Genomic DNA, 17,044 nt, shown 5'->3' with positions numbered 1-17,044 from the left:
ATGATCTTTGCCATAGCTGCCCAATCTTGAATTGACGGTATTTCAGCATTAATGGTTATGGAAGAGGTACCAAGTTGAATTTTGTTTTAGAATCAATTTGGTGGCTTCCTACTTTGGAACAGAGTATTAGAAGTTTGGCATTATTTCCATATTCTAGAAACCTCTTAAATGTTCTCCAATATACATTAAAAAAAACAAAACTGGTAATAATTATACCAGAGAACACCAGTACACACTATAAAACATCAGTGCATGATATTATAGGCAATTTCCATTATAGAAAAGTTTAATACTTTAATAGCTGAAGTCCTGAAAGCCACCCTAATTAGCTGAATTCAAAAAGATTAACTTAAATGGGTCATCCAATGCCACTGCCACCTTTAGTAAGTAAATCTTCTCTGCTTAAAAAACGCTGCCAGATGCAGAAGCCAACGCCTATATTCCCAGTGCTTTAGAAGGCTGAGGCAGGATTGCTTGAGGCCAGGAGTTTGAGATCAGCCTGGGCAACGTAGCAAGACTCCATCTCTACACATATTTTTAAAAACTGTCTGGGTGTGGTGGTGCACACCTGTAGTCCTAGCTGCCCAGGAGGCTAGGCGGGAGTATCACTTGAGCCCAGGAATCCGAGGCTGCAGTGAGCTGTGATCATGCCACTGTGCTCCAGGCAATTGAGTGAGACCCTGTGAGTGAGTTGGGGGAGGGGGGGAAGAGGAAGGAAGAGAGATGGGGGGGGGGAGGGAGAGGAGAAAAAAATAAAGCTAATGATGATAATTACTAGCTGTGCTTGGATGTGACTGCAAAACCAGAAGCTATACCCCAATAATATTTTTCCACACCAAGAAACCAAAAACTGACCTTTGATTCAAAGTTGTAGCCCCAATTTCCAGAACTATGCAATAGCTACAACTGTATTGTCTCGGCAGGAAGAACTCACACCATTCCTAGCTACTGAAGCCAGTGACTGACCTTTTATGTCAGTCCCAACCATAACCCAAGCAACTGCCTTGTGATAGAGACCTTTTGGTTTGAAGGAACATTCAGTTAAAAAAAACAAAGTGAAAGATAATTAATAATAGGAGTTATCAAATAGTTTTAGAAAAAATTTAAATGTATATTTTAAAAGAAAATATCAAAAGTACATTATACTTAGAAACAACGTTCTATGACATCAAAATAACGAGTTAGATACACATAAAAACGCATTACCTATTTAACGCCTGATTTTCTGTTTCCAATTCTTCTTTCTTTGCCTCTAATACTTCTACTTTCTCCTGCAGCCTCTTCAATTTGTTTTCATGAAGAGATTTTCTCTAGAAAAAGAGAATATGAACAAATGTTTAATACATAATCTCTTATTTGACAAAACTATATAGAGAATGTGTTACTCACCAAAAAAATTATTTAGAGGTGAATGTTTTCAGTGAGGAAACATTTGTTTCTTTGTTCACCAGGAACAAAGATTAGTAGATATGGCTCTTATTGGAAATTGCAAAGATAATAAACCACAGATCTACCTCATCTCCTCAGTGTGACAAATAGGACTATTATGAATGCCAAATCAAAAAGTTGGTATCAATAACTAAATTGCTACAAACAAAAAAATCCAAAAAAGGAGTCAAATTTTACTAATGAGCCTGCCTGTCATCTCAGAAGAAATTACAAGCTCTTCATTGTCCCAGAAGGTATGTGTTTAAAAAAATTGAAAACTCAAAATTAATATAATTTATATTAATTTACAATTGATAAATTACTACAAAAGCAATAAATTAAAGGATCAGAAAGGTAAAACAGATTATGGAAGCATCTCAGTTTAAAAGTATGTCTTTCTAAATATTAAAAGGAAAAAATTTAAACTTTACAATACACAAAAGGAAAAATTCCCAAAAGTATATACTGCATTGTTTCACTAACTAATATGGAAAAGTCCAGTATAGTGCAAAAGGAGAATATCAAAATAATATTTTTTCAGTTTTTATAAAGTTTTTTTAATAGAAATATACCTATAATGTTAAAACTCACAAGCCACAACCTTTTTAGGTATTTGTTTTCTAACTCTTTTTATTGAAGTATAATAAGCTTATAGAAAAAATGCACAGAATATAAATATAAAGCTAAATAAAAAAACCACAAAGCAAATGCTGGTGTGATTACCTCATAGGTATCAAGAGCACTGCTGTGCCAGAAGTGTCCCTACTTTTCCCCCTTCCGATCACTAGCCCTTCTGTCCTTTGAGAAGGTAATCAACTAGTTTATTTTAGTATAGTTTAGTTTTGCTATTTTTGAACTTCATGTAAATGGAGGTTGAATCGAGGATAACCTATTGACTTGGTACCCTTTATTTAAAAGATAAAGGGTAAGATAAAGACCCTTTCCTTATTGAATGCAGTGGTACCTTTATAGTAAATCAGGTGTCCAAATATTTGTGGGTTTATTTCTGGACTCTCTTCCATTTGTTTGTCTATCCATATGCCAATACCGCACTGTTTGAATTACTGTAGCTTATAATAAGTGTTGATATCTAATAGTGTGAGAGTATAAGACCTCTAGCTTTATTGTTGTTCTTCAAGATTGCTTTGGTTATTCTAATCTAGTCCTTTGTAGTTTCATATAAATTTTACAATCCATTTTCTAATTTCTACAAAGAAACCTGCTGAGATTTTGATTAGGATTGTATTCAACTTATAGATCAATTTAGGAAGAACTGACATCTCTATAATACCAAATCATCCAAATCACAAATATGGTATAGTTTTTCCCTTTATCTAGGCATTCTTTAATTTTTCTTAGTAATATTTGTGTTTTTCAATGTAGGAGTCATGCATGCATTTCCATTGGATTTGTCTTTAGGTATTTTACATTTTTTATGCTATTTTAAATGGCATTTACATATTTTATTTTCTAATTGTTGTGTGTGGTAAAGAAAAATAATGGATGTTACTTAAACTTGTATCCAGCAATTTAAAAAATTCAAATTAATCTTAATAGTTTATGATAGATTTGTTTGCATTTTACGCATACACAATCACATCATTTTTGAATAACAATTTTACTTCCTCCTTTCCAATTTTTATAGTTGTATCTTTTTCTTGCCTTATTACACTAGCTAGAACATCCGATAAAATATTGAACAAAACAGTCATAGTGGACATATTTGCCTTGTTCCTGACCTTATGTGAGTGGGAGGAACATCCCACTCATCCAACCAATTCCCCTTGATTCCACTGCAATCAGGTTTACATACGTACCACTCTACAGCAACAACTCTAGCCGGGGTCACCAATGATAACTACATAGCCAAATCTATTTTTGGTCTTCATGTTATGAACCCTCTTCCCATTTTATCATAAATGTCATTTGATACAGCTGACCCTTCCAGAAGCACTTTATTCCCCACTTTCTTGGTTCTTCTCCTACTATACTGGCTACTCCGTCTCAGTTTCCTCCATATCTTCTCAACTTCTAAACTTTAGAATTCTGTAAAGCTCAATTCCTCCAATTCTCTTCTCAACCTTCCTTCACTTCCTAGTTGACCTTATCTAATCCCATTGTTATAAATACCATTTATATGCTGATGGCTCCCAAGACTTCATCTCTAGCCCAGTCCTCCCGGGGAACTCCAGATTCTTGTATCCAACTGACTACTTAACATCTCCACGTGGAGCTCTAATGGGCCTCTCTCAAAAAGTTCATGTGTCCAAAAAGACATCTTCATTTTACCCCCAAACCTGTTCCTCCATTGTCTGTCCCATGTCAGTAAATAGGAAGTGTATTTTACCAACTGCTCAAGTCCAAAATCATAGTCATCTTTGATTCATCTCTCTTTCCTACCCTACAATGTAAGCTCTACCTTTAAAATATATACAGAATCTGAACACCACCACTAGACCACTAGTCCCACCACTATACCACTCTACTCCAAGTCACCCTGATCTTTAACTCGGATTACTAAGAAGTGGTCTTTCTGAGTCTTCTTTTGCCCCCCTATACAACCGCCACAGAGATTCTTCTAAAATATAATTCAGATATTATTTCTCAATTCAAAAACCTCCAGTGTGTTCCTACCTCACTCAGGATGAAAGCCAAAGGGCCTGCATCCTCAGGCCTGCAACTACCTCTAGAGAGGTAGTTGTCCTTGTCCCTGGGCCTCCTCATGCTCCTTCATCAAACCAAGTAGATTCCTGTCCCCCTCTTGTACTTGCTATTCCTTCTGTCTGGAACATTCTTACCCTACATATCACAACATGGGATCCATTCTCCTTTCCTTCAGGTCTCTCTCAGATGTTACCTTATCAGAGAAGCCTTGCCTGACCACCTATATACAACAGCACACCTGCTCCCATTAATTTTCTTTTTAGCACCCACTTCTACCTTATACATATTTGTTACTTTATGTCTCTCACTCACTACAACATAAGCTCCTCAGTGTGGGGTCTTTGTTTATTTCACTATTCCAGTGAATAAGTAGATAGTAGATACATAATAAGTAGGTGCTCAATAAATTGGTTGAGTAAATTGGTGAGATGAATACAGAGAAACCTGGTAGTGATGAGAATCTGAGCAAGGATATTAGTAATAGGAATGAAAAGAAATTGGATATGGGAAATTTGAGAGACATTATAAAGGAAGAATTCATAGGTCCAGTGACTACACTGAGTTGAATAGTGTCTCATGAATTTTTGATTCATGTCCATCCAGAACCTTAGAATGTAACTCTGGTATAATAAGAAATATATTTGATCTTTGTCTCTAGTTCCTGTCACAGAGCTCTTAAAACCCTCGGAATTTCCTAAGTGATAGGAATGTCTTTTGTAATTCCTAACAGGTCTCTTTTAATCACACCTGAGTTTACATCAGTGAGGTGACTTGGGAGGGGGCTTAGATAGCCTTGGGTTGGGGGTGGTCACCAGAAAGATGATGTGAATGGATGGTGGATGCTTTCAGCTCTACTCCCCTGACATCCAGGGAGTAGAGGAGGGCTGGAGATTGAGCTCTACAAAAACTCTTACACAACTAGATTCGAAGAGCTACTGGGTTGGTGAACACACTGATTTTCAGGGAGAGTGGCTCACTCAGAGAGGGTGTGGAAGCTCTATGTGTCTCCACCGCTCACCCTCCATGCCTTGCCCTATGCAGCTCTTCCATTTGCTGTTCCTGAGTTTTATCCTTTTTGATAAACTCGTAAACATAAGTAAATTTTTTCTTGAGTCCTGTGAGCCATTCTAGCAAATTATCAAAGATGTAGAGGGGGTCATAGGAACACTTAATTTATAGTTAGTTGGTCAGAAGTACAGGTGGTTTCGACTTGTGACTGGCGTCTAAAGTGGGGGCAGTCTTGTGGGGCCGAGCCCTTTAACTTGTGGGATCTGAGAACTGATTGCTGGTGTTGAAAAACACCCCACCGTGACCTTATTTGGAAATAGGATCTTGGCAGATGTAATCAAGTTGAGGTGATACTGGATTAGAGTGGGCCTTAAATTCAATGTGACTGGTATCCTTATATAAGAAGGAGGAAATTTAAACACAGAGATACAGACACACAGAGAGGACACCATGTAAAGATGGAGGCAGAGACTAGAGTGCTGTGTCTAGAAGCCAAAGAACACCAAGGATTATTAAAACCACCAGAAGCTAGGAGAGGGGCATGGAAAAAGATCATCCCCAGAGCCTTTGTAAGGAGCATGGCCCTGCTGGAACCTTGACTTCAGATTTCTAGGCTCCCAAACTGTGAGAGAATAAACTTCTGTCATTTTAAACCTCACAGTTTGTGATAATTTGTCACAGCAACCCTAAGAAACGAATACAGTGACTGACTAGACTTGGAGAAAAGGCGGTTCTCAGGATGAATCAAAGGTTTGAAGCCTAAGTGACTGGAAGGATGACTTCTACTGAAAGAATTTTCTGAGGGGAAATTGGTTGAAAGGAATGATTTTAATTTTTACTTCAGCAGTCCAATACAGTCACAGGATAGTCAAATGGATGCCTTAGCATTACAAGCATCATGACACAAAGGAATAAAAGATTAAAAGAATATGGAGGCCGGGCGCGGTGGCTCACGCCTGTAATCCTAGCTCTCTGGGAGGCCGAGGCGGGCGGATTGCTCAAGGTCAGGAGTTCGAACCAGCCTGAGCAAGAGCGAGACCCCGTCTCTACTATAAATAGAAAAGAAATTAATTGGCCAACTAATATATACAAAAAATTAGCCGGGCATGGTGGCGAATGCCTGTAGTCCCAGCTACTTGGGAGGCTGAGGCAGGAGGATTGCTTGAGCCAGGAGTTTGAGGTTGCTGTGAGCTAGGCTGACGCCACGGCACTCACTCTAGCCTGGGCAACAAAGCGAGACTCTGTCTCAAAAAAAAAAAAAAAAAAAAAAAAAAAAAAGGAATATGGATACAAGACTCAAAACTGGGAGTCCTCTATTACCCCCTTCTAGTCAAATCCAGTGAACTTTTTTCAACAATCATGTTCAATGACCATTTTATCTTTGACATCTTTCTTTTCCTTGGCTCCCACAACACCATGTAACTTCTGCTATGACCATCGTCCACCACACCTAGCTCCTCTTTCCAAATAAACTTAGTCCTTGGCCCTTGTATTCTTCAATTATGTGCACAATCTCAAGTTTCTAATTACACATCTCTAATTCGAATTACTCATCTTCACACTTTACATTCCATTATCTCCAGTTAACGTATAGAATATCTTCACTTACACGTCTAAATGGCTACACTGCCATCACTTCATACCTAATGTGTTTAATCAAATGTATCTTCTGTTTCTACTCAACTGACACACATGTTCTTCATTCCAATAACTCTGCTTATATCCTTTCACAGCTAAAATACTTCATATTATTCTTCCTTATTCACCAATATTCTGTACTTTTTTTCCCCCTTCAGAATACCTCTGGGAGTTACCCTTCACCTTCATTCCCACATTCCAAGCCCCAATTCCAGATTTATTACCACACTTTAGGTTTACTATAACAGCATCCTAACTGGTTTCTTTGTCTTCAGGTTTTTTCTGTCTAGCACAGTGGTTCTCAAACTTTGGTGTCCATATAAATCACCTGGGAGTGACCAATAGTATTATTTAGGCATTTCTTGCATGTTATCTTATTTCTCCAACGAGACTATATGGTCATCAAAAGCAGGGAGTAATCATGGCTTCTATTTTCTCTCCAGTGTGTAGCATAATCTAGGCCACACAACATATTCAGTAAGGTATTTGCAACTTCAAGACTATGATTCATCTCTATCTTGAAAACATCCACAACAGTATCTGACCAAGAATTACTTCAGAGATATTTATCTTGGAATAAAAACAAGTTGTCATTTCAAGTGCCTTCAAAAGGAAAAATAATTCACTTTGCTCACTTCAAGAGATCTCTCTTCAAACTCAGACTTCAACAATGGGGGTGGGAAGATATAAAGGGAAGTAATCAATCACAGAAGGGCATTCCCACCTCAAGATCCCTGGTCAAGCCCTTCCAATCAATGCAGCAAAATATCATTTACACGAAAGACCCTACCAAAAACACCAGAAATGCCATAAGCTTTGCACCTAGGAGGCTGGAGCTCTAAATAAATACACTCAGATGGCAGTAAGCAATCTTATCCAGCCTGAGGAAAAAAATAAACTTGCTACTCTCTAGTTATAAGAATTTTTCATAGGAAAGTAACTCTAAAGGATGATTTCTGCCCTAGGGTTCATAATTGGTGACTGTTTTAAGATTACTGCATGAGAAAGTGATTTTTGTCATTTAAATAAAGAACCTTAAAAGATATTGCACTCTTACGAATTATATTTCTATAATCTTATAGCCAACATTTTCATATAGAAGCATTATCTTTAACTTGAATAGGAAAAAGGTATGAGTTAACTTAATTTACAGTGATTATTCTGACAAAGGAAATAAGACTCATACGGACCATGGCTATAATGAAGAGAAAAGCAGCAAAGTATTTGGAATCAAAGAAAATGGGAAAGTAAAGAGTACCAGTGCCGTGGAAAGAGCACTGGACTGAGAATAGGAAAATGTAGATCTCAGTCATGGTTTTGTTCTTACTAGTCAAGTGTTCTTGGGTACCTACTACTTCAGTTTCCTAATTTGTAAAAGCTATCTGAATGCTAAAATCCCTTCCAGTCCTAAAATTAAATACAATTATATAGTTTTAAATAGTATTTCTATGTCACATATAATGTTTTTCTACTTTAATTGATATAAAATTATAAGCTCCTAGAGCACTGTCCCACCTGATAGGATAGCTCTAGGTCATAATTATGCACTGAATTGAGTTTAATAATTTCCTGTGACTTAAATCACAATCCACAGATCACATTTTAAAACATGAAATGAATATTTACTATGTTAACACCCATAATTTGGCAATTTTTTTAGTAGGAAAAAAATTTATCCTCGGTCACAATAATGTTGAAATGTTACTTTGTAGGTTTTTTAAAATATCACCTCCCCCCCCCCTTCTGGTATACCGATGATTAGTTGATAATCTCTCTCACCACTGGATGTCACTTTTGCTCCAAAAGAAGTCAACCCAACCTAATCTCAATAATTAGAATCTGATCTCTTAAGATATTAACCCTAAAACCTCAACATAAAATTTTCTCTGTGAAAGATAAAATCAGTTGTTATAATTTTTAGTGATTTCTTGCTGAAATCTGGCTTTCAGATGCTTCTAAACTGCAATCACAGTACAAAGAAGTATAAGTAGGAGTTCTGAGATCATCGCAAGTCATTAAAAATTCACTGAAATCCCATCAATATCCCCACACTTTTTAGTACTTACATAGACAGAAAGGAAAAGAAGTGACATACTCAGCGAAAAAACTAAGTATTTATATTTGGGTATAAAAATACTAGGATTCCCATATAATAAATGCTATTTTTGTAATCTCAATATTACACTACTTTTAGCATTATGAGAAGAAAAAAATAATATTCAGAAACCAAGGAAGTAGGGGAGTAATGACTTTTAGACTACCCATGTTGTCACTCCAATTGTCACATTTGCAGTTATATCCAATAATGTAAAAAAGTGGCTAAGTGTCCTTGGTTTCCCAATTCAGAATATGTGAACAATCTAGAGTTATTTTCTCTAATGCAAATGCAAATAGTTAACCTTTCCAATAAACATACAGATACTAAGACACTGATGCCTAGATCTAGAAACATCTTCCTTTAATCTCAGTTTTTCTCCTTTCTATAAACAATGACACTACTAAGGGAATTTATCAAATGGAGACATCAAATCATTTGTGGGACTATACACACACACACACACACACACCATGTCCCTTCTCTATATCCCAATCCAGTTGAAGAGAACTGCACTGCCACAGTGAGTCAAGTCACAATTACTGATGGAACCTGCTACATTACTTGGGTTTATTGAAATAGGAAAAAAAAGTTGTAAGCCACTGACTTAGATGAATCATCTAGCTACATTATTTCCATGATGTCCTGTACTGTTTCTAGGAAAACAGTTTTTATGTTCTTTTTTTTTTTTTTTTTTTTTTTTTTACTTTTCTTTTTTTTTGTAGTACAGAGGGATGGAAAGTTTTTATGTTCTGAAGAAAAGTATGCCTGCAAAGGTAAAATTTTAAAAGGATCAAGGCTGTGGGACCTCCCAGGGCTCTTTCAGAAGAAGGAGTTCCTCTGCTGGGGCAAGGAGATACTTGATCCCATAGCTCTGAGTTAGAAACAGAAAAGGCTTTTACCACAAAAGCAATATTATAGATATAAGTTAGGCATAGTTGAAACAATGACACACAATTTAACTACAGAATGAGTTAAATAAGACTCAGATGGGCTGGCCTAGAAACTTTATCACTCTGAAAAACACCATTTCTGTGAGACAATACATGTCAAATCTAAAAAAATAACTTCTACACAAAATTTAGAAACAAACCTGTTTGGATTTTCCCAATTTATCTCTGCAAGGCTGACAGTAAAATGTTATGTTTAAATGTCAAATCTAAAAATCTCTGCTTCATTTCTACATTTCATTCTTCTTAATAGTTAATTATGTTTTACTCTATAGAAATCATTTCAATAAGAATGACTTGCCTTTTTCTGGGCAGTTGCAGCTCGCTGAAGTTTCTCTTTAGCTTGATTATACTTTTCTTCTCTGTCTGTGATACGCTCATGAAGCTTATGCTTTTCTTCCAACCACTGTATCTGTTTCTCTTCCAATGTCCTGCCAGAATAATGTATGCAAAGCAAGGAGGTCAATATAAACTATTAGGATTAAATAGGTATAATAAGTATAAGCAAACTCACTACCTGCCTAACCATACCTTTAACTATCCAATTGTTTAATGTTACCATTACTAAGCACCTCCTATGAATCAGGCATTGGGCTTAGAACAGTGTATGATTACATCATTTATTCTTCATAAAAACTCTCTGAGTTAAGTACTTCTGTTACCTTTATACTTCTATCTTTCTAACAAATGAGGCAACTGAGGCTTAGAGCAGTTAACCAACTTGCTTAAGGACTCACATCTAGTTAATGGCAGGACGAACATTTGATAACCAGGAGTGAACTCTGATAACCATCAAGCTATAAAAATGTCACCTAATCAAGTTACTTAAAAATCAAGTCTAGAATCAAGTCTTAATGCAATATGTTTTCTGGGTAGAGTTACATTTATATAAATGATATTTTAAAATAACATTATAACAACTTACATTTTTAAAGCTATTCTACATTTTTTATATGATTTTTAGTATCCTTACTATAGGCAGTAAAAATGAGAACAAATCCTGAGAAGTTAGATTACTTGCCTAAGGTCATACAGATTCTAGATATTTTAGCTGGGTCTAAAATTACATTGACCCCTAGTCCAGCTATTTTCTTCTATACAATCCTATGAATAATATTCAAAAACCAATGAGGAATTATTTAAATTTGTTAGCTCCACTGTCATTATAATGCTTAAGCTCATTTCAATCAAATAAATACTTGAGAATTCCAAGAAACAATTTTTTCTTTTTTTTACAAAATACAAGAAAAATAAGTTGGATCAACTAAAATGTCAAAACAAATTATGAACACATACCTTGCTTACTTCATTCTCTTGAAATTCAACTCCATATATGAAACCATGGATAAGCCTTACAATATGAAATAACAGGCTGGGCATTGTAGCTCACACCTATAATCCCAACACCTTGGTAGGCCAAGGTAGGAGGATCACCTGAGGCTAGGAATTCAGGAGCAGCCTGGGCAACATATAGAGAGACTTCATGTCTACAAAAGATTTAAAAATTAGCTTGGCATGATGGCACACACCTGTAGTCCCAGCTACTTGGGAGGCTGAGACAGAAGGATTGCTTCAGCCTAAGGTTGCAGTGAGCTATGATTGCGCCACTGCACTTCGGCCTGTGCAACAGAGAGAGACCTCCATCTCTAAAATATTATTTATATTTATTTTATATTTATATTTATAATATTTATATTATTATTTATAAAATATATTATATATATATATAAAATAACAGAAGAACTGAAGAAAAAAAGTTTTATGTAGTATGGTGGCCTTCAGAACAAATGTGAAAAAATACTTTGTAGATTAAAATTAAAACATATTATGTTATTAAGTATTAAATGTCCGATTTCCTTAAGTACTAAGTTTGACAGTTAATATCTGTGACATTTCACTTTGACACTTCTTGTTTTATTTTTATTGTCAAGCTACATCCTCTTTCTTTCAAACGTAAATTTTGACTTGTGATTATCTTTCACAATTTTAGAATAATTTTTGTACAAGCATAAATATGTCAAAAATTCATATTTTAAAATATGAGTTCTATCATATAACCAATACAACACAGCTTAAAATACCAACAAAGTGGAAAAGATGTAGCTAATGAACACACAGTATGTCAATAGTTTAAAAAGTTCCTTTCTGGTACTTTAATCTTAAAAATGAGCCATGTGGATGACCTTAGACTAAGGTGAATAAAAATAAACTAAAAACTGTAATGGAAATGAATTCATCTCAACTTACGCATTAATTAACAACAAGGTTTGACTATTCCAATAATATTAGACCATTTAAAACAAACTGATAAGGTAAAAGAAGCTGGATAGATGGGTACTACATAAATTAAACAAACATCAAAAGAAAAACTGTCTTGAAGCTTGCCTTTCTTTGCTGTCACGACATAAAGACAACCCATTTCTACACCAAATTGTTATGTGTGATAAAAAATAGATTCTTTTCAACAATCACAAGCACTCAATACAATGACTGGATAAAGATAAAATGCTGAAACACAGTCCAAAAACAAATATTCATCAAAAAAAAGCTACAGATGTCTGGTGATCCAGCGCTGGTATTATCCACTACAGCTTCTTTATAAAACAGTGGATGTCTACTATAATCAACTAGACGACACGATGAGGATGCTTGCAATTAAACAGCTGAGACTGGGCAATAGTGACAGGCCAGTCATCTTGCAAGACAATGCTCGACCACATGGCACACAAACAACGTTGCTCAAACTACAGAGACTGGACTTAGAAACTGTCATCCACCATATTCACCAGACCTTGCACCAACTGACTACCACTGCTTCCAGACTTTGGACCACTTCTTACAAGAAAAAATATTTAATTCTCAACAAACTGTGAAAAAAATGCCTTTTGCAATTTCATCGAGACTCACTCTCCAGGTTTCTTCCCTGCTGACATAAACAAGCCATTGTTAAATGACAAAACTGTGCCAATAGTTTAGACACACACTTTGATTAATTGTACTACTTGTTTGAAATATACCAAACAGTAGTGTCCTACCACACCTAAACAAATTTTTCCAGAAAATATAAGATCTTGAATATCACTAAAATCATTTTTTCCCCTGCCAGCTTAGTATACCATCTACTACTAACAAATGTCAAGACAAAAAAAAAAAAAAAAATAGACAAATTCATTTTTCAAAGGGAAAATCCAAGAGACGAGTTCTAATTCTAGGAAGTAGGTGTTATACATCAAAAACAAAACAAAAACCATTCTTTCTATGACACTCAGAAGAATAGTTTAGATTTTTGACAAAAGAAATGTTTTAGTTTACTCAATAAAAAAAAGTTTTTCTTTGAGAGTTTTCAGAATACCATGCTCAGGCAGAATTTTTTGTTTAATTTTTTGAGACAAGGCCTCACTCTGTCACCCTGACTAGAGTGCAATGGCATCATCATTGCTCACTGCAGCCTCAAACAATCTTCCTGCCTCAGACTCCTCAAGGAGCTGGAATTACAGACATGTGCCACCACACCTGGATAAATTTTGTACTTTGAAGAGATGAGGTCTTGCTGTGCTGGCTGGTCTTGAACTCCTGGCCTCAAGTGATTCTCCTGCCTCAGCCTTCTTAAAGTGCTAGGATTACGGACATGAGCCACCACGCCTGGATCAAGCAGAATTTTAATATGTCTTAATTTTATGTTTTTAACAATTCAAGAATCCATAAAGTCCATTCTATATACAGTACTACCTAAGACCATTGTATGCTTTCAAAGGGTATTTGTAACCAGTTCCTAAAATACATTCAGCATTAGAATCACCACTAAAGGTATATATCACATAGAAAAAATAAAAAATTAGTTTGTACATAAAAAAAAGAGCAAACTCTACTTTTCAACTTCTAGCTGTGCTCTCTCAGCTTGACTTCTTAAATTTCGGCATTCTTGTTTTAACCTCTCCACCATTTCCTTCAGCATTTGGTTTGAATTCAGCAAGTCATTCTCTGACTGTGTAAGTGAGGTCACTTGTATCTGCAAACGACTGATTTGCTTAAAAGAGAAGAAAGAAGAGAAACATAAGGCCACTAAACAAATGCAGTAAGGCAGGGAGACACAGAAGTTACTAAGCGTCTTTCCCTCACAAGTCCCCCAACCAGGTGGTATGCCCTGAGGCTGCTCCTAAATAAAATAATAAATAGCAGCAGCTATGGTCACTTATTATTATAACCAGAGATCAGCAAGAACTATGTCTCTCAGTCACTGAGTTCCCTCCCTCCTTTCCCAAAATATGTGTGCCAGAAGAGGTATTGGGAAGGGGAGGAAGGTTCTGAGGAGGAAAGCAGAGAAATGAAAAAGGACAACCTAATGATTTAGTCTCCTTTCACCCTAGCCTTCCCTTAGCCTCTTAGGAAAAAACAGATTTTTAGAAGCAGGTCAGGTAAGAAAGCAGCTAAAGAAATCTGTTTTCCCCTTCCCACATATCCTGAGATGAGCAGTCTTCAGGAGTTCTGCTCTCTGAGCAGTCAACATTGCTCATTGTAAATACAGCAAGGATCACTCTCACTGTTTTTAAATAGTTTCTAAGCATTCTGCTTGCAGTGCTGGGCAGAAAAAAGATGCTCCAAGAAATCTAATCAATGCTAGGAATTCCTTGTTCTCTAGAGCCATTTATCAAACCACATAATGTCACTCAAGTCTTGTTCTCTATCCCAATTTACCTTTATCTGGGAGTACTCCTTCTCATGAAAAGTGGGTAATTATCTAGTTACAGATTACCAGGCTACAAAGATTTACACTGCTTCTAAATTATATCCAAATAATCTTCATTTGGAACAATTACATCTACTTCCCCCACAAACCATTTTACCAATTATTAAGAGTCCTCCTTTTTCTTTCACTTCTTTTTACCTTTCTTAGCCATTCTGTGAGAGACATTTTGGACCAAAGACAGTTAAGAGAACAGAGATCAAAAGAACCCATTATGAGATTCAAGGATAAAAAGAAACAAGGTTCTTATACAATAAATTAAGTAAATGGAAAATAATTCCATTACTTCCTGATGGTAGCAAAGTCAAATTAAGATAGGACTCTGAATGTCCACAGAATAACTGTTAGCAGAATAAAGTAAAATGCTATGTCTCAGATTTTTGTTTTAGAATGAATTTCTCCATATAGAACTATTCACTCTTTATTTTTACCTGGAGTGGCAAATATTAAATCTGTATTATAGCTGCCTGAACAAGGCCTTCAAAGAGCTTAATACCTCTCCATATCCACAGGATGACACAAAGCCCAATGCCAATAATAATAGATAACTCCTCTCCAGGTATCAAACATTATGCCCATCTAGTTAAGACTTAAAAACCGTAACACATGCAAAGCAGTACCAGCTAGCATGCAAGCATAAATTCTAAAAACAGAATTCTCACTACTTCATAATTTATAGGGAAAAAAACCCCAAGAAAACAAAAAAGAAAATAGAATTCAGAAAAGAACACTCTTCCATGTTTTGCCCAATCTTATACGAATCTTTCCCTGAATCCAAATAACTTTACTTAAAATATAAATTTCCTTCCATAAATACAACACTCAGATTTCATAGGGCTGTAGCAAGAAATACTGCACGGAATAAATGTAAAGTTACAAATCAATCACCCAAGTAATTTAAAACCTGGATGATCTTTCTAATCAATTTTATAAATTCAGAATATCCAAATACTGTCCTTCCAACTATAATTTTAAAAATTTCATCATGAGTCACAGCATATACGTATCTTAAGAAAAGCAGTTAGCAAAAGAAGCTTACTAAAACAAAGCATAGAGGTTTAGACATTTTATCTTTACATATCAACTTCATCAGTATGTTATCAATTGTGGTAATTAGATTCTCTAAATACTGACGGCAACATTTAAAAAAATATGCAAAACACAGATTTAAAGTATTTTAAAACATAAAAACAAAATGTTTGCTAAAATCATACCTGTTTTAGGTCAGAATTTTCATTTTTTTCTTTCTCTGCATTTTCAATAGTCATAATTTGTTGTTGAAGTTTTAACCTAAAAATCACAACCCAATACAAAAGACATTATTAGGAAGTCATAAGTCATTTATTTCACTGAATTAGACAATCATTTTACTGAATGCCTGTTTGACACCAGGCACTGCGCTATGCAAACTGCTGGATAACCGAAAAGACTGAGACTTCAGGCAGCCAGGCTGTGTTCACATACACTGAAAATGTAACACAAATCACAGCTTTTGCAATAGGAAAATGTAAAAAATTATGGGCACAGAGAGGATGAGAAATAAAGTCTGTCCAGGGGGACTAGAGAATATTACATAGATAAAAACCTGACAAGTAGGATTTTGATAAACAGAGAATAGCCTGAACAAGTAGCCTTTGGTGAAAAAGTACAAAATGGGTTGCTAAGGTATCAGAAAGTAACCCAATTTTAGGAGAGGCCAACTTCCATCCATACAGTATTTTATAATTTAGAAAATGCTTTCAGACACACTGCTACTTCACTTTCATTCTACAAGGATACAGATATAAAAGAAAACTATCTAATACAGAACACACACATCCTGTATTCTATAAAATATCTTATGAGCTTTTCATCCCTGAGATGAATGAACACTACACAATTTGCATCCTCTTCAAAGGGAATGATACATCTTCAGCCTTAAAATGCAGAGCAGCTCTGGTGACCAAATGACTAATCTCAAGCGGAAGATGTTATATTAATTAGGTTTGGCAGGATAGGCCCCTCAACACCCCCCCCCTTTTAAAATTCTTCAAACACTTATCTCAAACATAATTTACCTGGCACTTATTATTTATAGCTTGGCATTATTAGCATGTGTTATCTGCCCAATTAGAATGTGTTTACTGGGACAACACACTCAAGAGCCTATGGCTATACTTAAACTATGGTAAGAATTAAATAAATATTTTTTCATGGACAGAATGAACCCAAATCATGGATTAGATGTTTAAATGTTTAAGATGATTGGCCAACATGGAAGAAACCTGAAGATATGACCCACTGAGTCCTGAGATGTTTACATACAAACATCAGTATGTATGTTTACATACAAACAATGGATCTAAAGAAGTCCAGTCCTTTTCCTTTTGTTCCTTTGTCAGTACCAGTCACACTCTCATTTCATAATTCTAGCTACATAATTACTCTCTCAAATTTTCTGTGTACATCCTCCACTAAATGTTTATGGATATTACTAACTTGGTAATTTTAGGTTACTGAGTTAATGAAGATTTCTAT

The 17,044-nt window shown here is 35.6% G+C and overlaps 1 protein-coding gene across 2 annotated transcripts in view; it reads right to left on the bottom strand.

Moving 5' to 3' along the window:
• Positions 1-17,044, bottom strand: part of CEP83 (centrosomal protein 83) — a 127,691-nt gene that overhangs the window by 4,139 nt on the left and 106,508 nt on the right. For both annotated transcript variants that reach the window (XM_012775275.3, XM_076007102.1), the window contains 4 exons: positions 15,742-15,817; positions 13,653-13,810; positions 10,085-10,214; positions 1,207-1,310 (listed from right to left, as the gene is read on the bottom strand). In XM_012775275.3, coding sequence (XP_012630729.2) covers positions 1,207-1,310; positions 10,085-10,214; positions 13,653-13,810; positions 15,742-15,817 — 468 coding nt within the window. The remainder of the gene's footprint in view (positions 1-1,206; positions 1,311-10,084; positions 10,215-13,652; positions 13,811-15,741; positions 15,818-17,044) is intronic.

Source organism: Microcebus murinus, chromosome 10, assembly GCF_040939455.1.
Source record: "Microcebus murinus isolate Inina chromosome 10, M.murinus_Inina_mat1.0, whole genome shotgun sequence".
Classification (NCBI taxonomy): domain Eukaryota; kingdom Metazoa; phylum Chordata; class Mammalia; order Primates; family Cheirogaleidae; genus Microcebus; species Microcebus murinus.
The sequence above is the reverse complement of the archived record's forward strand: the minus strand, read 5'-3'. Positions and strand labels throughout refer to the sequence as shown.